This window comes from Artibeus jamaicensis, unplaced genomic scaffold, assembly GCF_021234435.1.
Source record: "Artibeus jamaicensis isolate MK-2021 breed Jamaican fruit bat unplaced genomic scaffold, CSHL_Jam_final contig_851, whole genome shotgun sequence".
Lineage (NCBI taxonomy): Eukaryota > Metazoa > Chordata > Mammalia > Chiroptera > Phyllostomidae > Artibeus > Artibeus jamaicensis.
The window spans coordinates 13,611,110-13,618,058 of record NW_026521986.1 but is presented as its reverse complement, the minus strand read 5'-3'; the positions used below and the strand labels follow the sequence as shown (position 1 = coordinate 13,618,058).

At 54.7% G+C, this 6,949-nt stretch overlaps 1 protein-coding gene across 2 annotated transcripts in view; it reads left to right on the top strand.

Moving 5' to 3' along the window:
* The first annotated feature begins 2,586 nt into the window (after positions 1 to 2,586).
* The window catches only part of LTBP2 (latent transforming growth factor beta binding protein 2), an 88,029-nt gene continuing 83,666 nt past the window's right edge, over positions 2,587 to 6,949 (top strand). For both annotated transcript variants that reach the window (XM_053673272.1, XM_037128195.2), the window contains exon 1: positions 2,587 to 3,634. In XM_053673272.1, coding sequence (XP_053529247.1) covers positions 3,156 to 3,634 — 479 coding nt within the window. In that variant the 5' untranslated portion in view covers positions 2,587 to 3,155. The remainder of the gene's footprint in view (positions 3,635 to 6,949) is intronic.

Below are 6,949 nucleotides of genomic sequence, written 5' to 3'. Positions count from 1 at the left end.
CTCTGAGGTGAGCGCTGAGGGATGGAGAGGAGAGCTCCTGAAAGAACTGGCAGGTAGTGGGGACAGGGAGAGTCGGGAACTGAAGAACCGCGTGGGTAGTGGGGAAAGGAGAGGCAGCATGCGGCTCGGGCCTCCCCAGAACGGTGAAGGAGCAAAGTCTCCGGGAGGGAGCTGGGCTTTCTGGGAATCAAGATGGCATTCATCCCAAAACCCAAGGCAGAGAATTCAAGGAGATCCTCAGGCCCATCTCTAGAGGCAGGAAGCACATGAACTTGGATCAGCAACTACCACCAGGAACCCGGTTTTTCTCTCTTAAAAAAGGGTCCTAATGATTACCAGCCCTCCCTACTTCACGAGATTATTCTGTCATTCATTCAGTTAGCCGTCCATGGAATCCGTATTCCGTGGCTGTCGATGAGAATCGGGCACTATTCTCACTGTTCTAGGCTCTAGGGAAACTGGTGAGCCAGGAAGACAGGACATCAATTCCTAGAGCTGTCACTGTGGCTTGGGAAGTCAGGCAATATGATTTTTTCTTCAGTTATTGAACAGAACTTCTCCTGTGGTCTTGGATCTCTGCTGAAGCCACAAGGGGAGAACAAGAAGGACTACAGGTTCTCACATTCCAGAGAGAAGTACTACACACTTCACTAACAGCAGAACAGGTTCCGCAACTCTGAAGCCACTTCCCTCCATACCACCAGCCTATAACTGAAGGGGACTGAAGGAGGTGTTGAGGAAAAGAACTGTTGCATGAACAGGCAGGGCTGAGACTTCCCCTGAGGGTGCTCCCCAGTGCAAACCAAGGGAAGGGAGTCCCCAGAGCACCCACCACAGAGATTGGGGGATTTCAAGGAGAGGAAACTAGCCTGACTCCCCATAACTCTCTCTCCCCCGATGCCGGTTGAGTTGTCGGAAGCTGCAAGCACCCTGAGGTACTAAAGCACATCAAGAAAGCCCTTGGGAGAACCCAGCACATGTCTTTAGGAATTGGGGGTGCACATGAATGAAGAGACTTGTGGGCACTCCCTGTCCGGAGAACTCTGAGTGTGGAGCCTGGCTGGAGTGGCTTTTATAGTGGGGTGAGGAACAGCCGACTCACCATTGGTTTGTGGGCAAGGCTGGCAAAGTCCATGCGGGGCAGAGGATAAGAGGGTCAGCGAGAGGCTAGCCAGGGAATGCTTTGCTACCGAAGTGCAGGGTGGAGGTCTTGCAGGGAGCCTCCCGAGAATCCACAAATGTGTCCACGTGTGGCACCCGACAGCCAAGGGCACCTGTCACACAAGGCTTTGTCACCTTTCCTCTAATACCTCTCCCCGGACTCTGACAGAGAAGCCATTGCAGAGAAAGGACAGTCAGAAAAACAGACTGCAGTCCACTCTCTCCTTTACGAGATCTGGAGCCCAGGGGCTATCTTGTGAGAGCAGGAAGGAGTGTTGAATTGGATTTGCGATTGATTAAATTGGATAAGGATTAGATTTGGATGGGACCAGATGTTTTTAGTGCCTGAAAATTGGCCTTAATTATAGAAATGAAACTTTTCTTGTGACTGATAGGAAAGGGCAAGCCAGAGATGTTGAGTTTAAGGGCGGGGAAAAGAAATTCACCATAATTTGGGGGAAGGCAGTGAGGGGAGAAACATATAGCTGTTTCCTGATTATCTTTAAAACCTGGAGTCTTCAGGTTCAGCCCATCCAGTAAAGCAGTTATACAAGCAAACGAATAAATAAGATGATGTCAACCAGTAACTAGAGCCATGAAAGTAAAACACGTGGATGTGTTAGGAAGTGAGGACTCAGGAGTATGCGGGCTACTCTCACTAGATTGGGGGGCGGGGCAGGGGAAGGGTTGGGGTGGCCACTCCAGGAGCTGATGTTTGAGTTGAGAGAAGTGATGAAGAGTTAGTCCTGCAAACATGTTAGTCCTGCAAACACGAGCGTTCCACGGACAGGGGTGTGGGCATTAACTCTGCTTGTTCAGGAGCAGAGAGGAGGCTGGTGCAGGTGCGGTGCAGTGGTGAGTGGCCCTTCAAGAGAGGAGACTGATTAGATAGAGTGGCCAGTCAGGAAGGCCTTCGTAGGCCAAGGTCAGGAGTTGAGGCTGTATTCCCTTGTGTAGTGTGGGATCTTCTAGGTCCACTCTCTGTGAAAGAGGACGCCATTTCCAGGATCCGCCATCAGGCTGGACACTGGAGCAACGGGAAGGGTCCGAGAACTGGGAGCGAAGGCGCCGTCGGCGGCAGGTCGCTCTGCAAGCTGCAGCATGGCCGACGACAAGGCCAAGTCCACCAGAGGGCGTGCGGCCCCCTTCCACGCGACCTTCGAGCGCTCTCGCACAAAGCTACCTTCCAGAATTCCTTCTCGCTGTCCCAGGGCTAGCCTGCACCCCGCGGACGCCACTAGTGGCCAGGGCTAGAAGCGAAGGGGCAGGGAGTTGGTCCCCAGGGTTGGCCCTGTTTCTGTCACGCTGTTCTCGGTACCTCGCCCCGCCTCCTTCAGACCTTCCAGGGTGCCGCCTCGGTCATCCAATGCAGAGTCTGTCCCCAGGTCCGGGGCGGGAGATAAACTCGGGACAGGTCAGCAGCTGGAGCTTGCCCGGGGCAGGAGAGACGTGGCTCCGGTGCGGCTGTTCCGGCAGGCCGCCTCTCCCGTATCAGCCCTCGGGTCAGCCCCGCGCCACCCCCAGCTACTCACGGGTTAACCCCCCACGCCGCCCGCCCGCTTCCCGGTGCCAAAGTGGGTGTTGCTGGAATTCCTCTCTCCCTCTCCCATAATGAGGGGGCTGAGCTGTCCCTCCGAGGAGGGGGCATGGTGTGGATAAAAGAGACGAAAAAACAGAGAGGTTTCCAAAAATAAAAATCCTCCAGTACCCCTTCGGAAGGCCACAGCGACAAGGAGAAGGCGCGAAGGTACAGCCGCGGTGCGCGCCCAGCTGGAGACCCAGCGCGGACCTCAGGCGCAGGGCGCGCAGCCCCGGGCCCCTCCGCTGCCGAGCGCTTGCTCCAGGGAGAGCCCGGCCCGCAGTCCGACTCGGGGCTCCCTAGACCAGGAAAGGCCGGCCACCCGGAGGAGACCTGAGCGCAGCCTGCGGGCGGGCGGGCTCCCCGACTGCCCGGACTGTTCCCCACACGCACCGCTCCCCAGTGGCCCCGCGCCATGAGGCCGCGGACCACCGCCCCCTGCCCCGAGCGCGCCCTGTGGAGCCCCTGGAGGAGCTTTCTGCCGCTCGCTCTGGCTCTCGTCGTGGGCATAGGTCGTGCTCAGAGGTACCCAGTGGGAAGATACGAGCCAGCTGACAGGGACGCAAGTCGGCTGTGGCGCCCTGGGAGCAGCCACCCGGCGGCGGCTGCGGCCAAGGTGTACAGTTTGTTCCGGGAGCAGGGCTCTCCACCCGCAGAGGTGGCCCAGCCCGACTGGGGGAGCCTCAGGAGGTCCACTGAGACGGAGGCCAGGAGGCCGCCCCGAGCTCAGCAGCCGCGGCGAGTCCGGCCACCTGCGCAGACCTGGAGGAGCAGTCCCTTGGGCCAGCAGCAGTTCGCACCCCGGGCCCCGGCCGCCCCGGCTCTCTCGCGCTTCGGGACCCAGCAGCGGCCTGGGGCTGCGCCCCCAACCCTGCCGCGAAGACCGCTCACGGGGTGAGCACTGGAGAGAAAAGCATGGGGGCTGGGGGTGGGGAGTGGGTGGGGGGAAAGAGAGCTGGGTCTGTGCGCTCCTCGCTGGAGGGATGTGCAGGCGAAAAGAGAGGGTACTGGGCTCTGTCCATCGTCCTTCTGGCCTCAGTACTGCGGGGAAACGGCACGGAGCCGGGGCTTGGAGGTCTGACCCACTTTCAAAAAGTTGAGAGGAGAGAGAAACACCATCTTCACCCTTTCGTGCAGCTCCCCGAGACCCGACGTTAAATCCTTTCCTAATATCCTCTGCATTTGCCTGCCCTCAGCCGAACCTGTGCTGCCAGGTGCAGAGGGAGCGGGAGGGGCAGCGGGGTGGCCGTTCCAGGCTCTTCAGACCCATTGGAGGTCGAGGGGGTACAGAGCGCGGGCAGGTGGAGGATGCCGGGGGCTCCGGAGCGCGAAGGCAGTTGCATCTCTGGGAAGGAGGCTGGCAGTGAAACCTGCACATGGAGACACATGTTTGGGTTGGGCGCAGGTTGGCCTGGGTACAGGCATGGTGAGACGTGGGAATAGGCTTTGACTCAGAAGCACTTTGCCTGAGCCCCGTGCGGCTGGGGCACGGTGGTTACACGGGGTAGTCTGTGTGTCCGCCTGCGCAGCTAAGTGTCAGTGCGACTCAACCACTTGGCAAGGCTAAAGCTCTTCCCAACTGTGCGATTTCCCTTTTCTCTCTTCCCAAGCACCATCCACTGCCCGCCGGGGGGCGCCCTCGCAGCACCGGGCGGCTCCTCTGTCGAGGATCATCCTGGCTGCCCTGCGCTCTGCCTTGCCTGGGTATATCAGGTGTCTCCCGAATGGAGGGCAGGGGAGCCCTGGGCAATGCAGGGATGGGTGGGGGCTCCACCGGGAGGCTAGGAAGAAACCTGGCAGCCTTCTTGGCCTGGGCCTGATTTACCAGCTGGGTTTAGTTCTGGTGCACAGCAGGAAGGGCACCCGTACCCTCGTTCTGTTCCAGAGAACGTCCTTGGGGCCTTTGCACCGCCCGTTTTCCTTGGCTGCAGCCTCCTCTCCTGCACACCTTCACTTCTTTCAGATCTCTGCTCGGAGAGGCCTTCTTCCCCAGCCCCGCCCTCTCTCTCCCTTCACCCTGCTTTATGTTTCTTCATAGCACTTCCTCCCACATGACACATTATATTTCTCTTTCTGTGTTTATGGCTGGGTCTTCCAGCCCACGGTAATGTAGGCCCTATGAAAACAGAGGCTGTTTGCTCATTGCTAGGTTGCCAGTGCCTAGAGGAGAGCTGCACTTGTGCGCGGTGCCATTCAGTACCTGCTGGAAGGTGCCCACTGAATGAGTGTGTGAACTCCCTGCTCACCGCCGGAGGCCCAGCTGAATGCAGGCGGAGAGTAGACAGGTGCACCGCCAAGCGGTTCACACACGGAGTCAGCCAACACCTGTTCATGAGCACCTGCCGTGTCTTGATTTCCCCCCTCCTGATTTTTGCGAGTGAACACAGGCTTCCTAAGAGCAAGTGTGAGGGGCACGGGATAGGGGGTGGGTCCCAGAGACAAAGGTGCTGTTCTGGCCAGAAGAGCAACTCAATTACTTGTAACTAAGTTGGAGAAGTAAACAGATATGTACCAGTGAATGTGCTTTCTAGGACTATAAGCTTCGTGTTAAGAATAAAGGAATGGGACAGTTGTGGCTGAGGAGCTCAAGGGACAGGAGGCTCTGTGAGCTGGAGTCCCTGGTGCTCACTGAGCCACATGGGAGAAAGCAGAGGGGAGGTGGCAGGAATGGGGCCTAGGGGCCTAGCGCTGCTGGGAGATAAGGGCCTCTCACTGTTGGCGTTGGCCTTGGGGCAGGACAGTGAGTGGAGGTGAGGCTGGAAGCATGGGTTGGGCCAGATCAAGGAGGAGCTTATACCACCAGTATTTAGTCAGGGGAGGAGTAAGTTGGGGTAGCAGAGGGCCAGGGTGGGAGCGTGCACTGTTAGAAACCATAAAATGAGGTACTGATGAGCAAAGTAGATTGTCCCCACAATAAGGCTGACAGATGTGCACAGGTGTGTGAGAACATGGGCTGGGTGCCACCCACAGACACCTGCTGTATGCAGGTGCATACATCCTATCACAGGCTGGGTTTGGCTCCTTCCCCAGATTATTTTCTGCAGCTTCAATAAAGGGTGAATTCCTCTCATACTCCACGCAGCTACTCCAAGTTAGCTGGGGAGTGGCTGAGGGGCAATCTTGTTAATGGGCTTCCTCTACTCAGGTGCATTCTGGCTAATGGCTCCTGGCCAGGCCAACCTCTCCAGCAGTTGCCTTGTAGGTTCCTTAGGGCCAAGGACCAAGTGCCACCTGCTGGTGAAGCTTGTAATGACATCACTACTACTGGAGATTATTCAATCATTCATTCACTCAACCATTCATTCATTCATTCAACATGCATTTGAAAGGCCTCCTGTATGTCAGGCACTGTGATGGATGATGGGGATGCAGCAGTGGCAAACAGCCTTTGTCCTCGTGGAACTTGCACTGCAGTGGGGATTTATTGCACAAAACACACCAGAACCCAGGCAGGTCCTGCACTAATGGAATTGACAGTCCACAGGGGTCTTCTGAAGCCATTGCTTCCCAATGTTCAGAGCTTCTTGAACTAGCCTCAAGGCACAGCACCCTCATCATATTTTCCCTTTCATCATCTATTATTTCTGTTTAAATTTATGTGTTGTTAAAATAGCAGGATGTTGTGTTTTATTTATTTTAAAATATTTTGTATAATGAAGTTTTGTACCAACACACAAAAAGACATTGGATATACTATAACTCATAATCCTGCTTTAGCAAACCTTAATATTTTGGCATATTTTGCATCTGACTTTTTGTAGTTGAAATTTCCTCTATAAATTTGCCTTCATCTCTCCTTTCCTCTCCTCCACCACTCCCTAACTTTACTTATGATTCCAACATATGTTTTTATACTATTACTATAGATGCACACATCTATAAAATAACAATTTGTTTTGCATATTTCAAACATAGATAAGTGATGCCATACTGTGTTATGGTTCCACAAGTTGCTTTCCCCCACCTCGTTAGATTTTTAAGATTTAACCACGTTAATATAATTAGTCCAAGTTTATTCATTTGAACTGTTGTATATTATTCCACTGTCTGAACATACCACAGTTTATTTATCCATCCTTCTGGTTTTGGACATTCAGATGAGTTACTTTTTTTGCTATTCCAAACAGTGCCTGATTCATTTTTCCACATAAATAAATTCATTTTCTAGGAAACTTTGTATCACTATCATAAGTTGAAAACAGTCCCTCT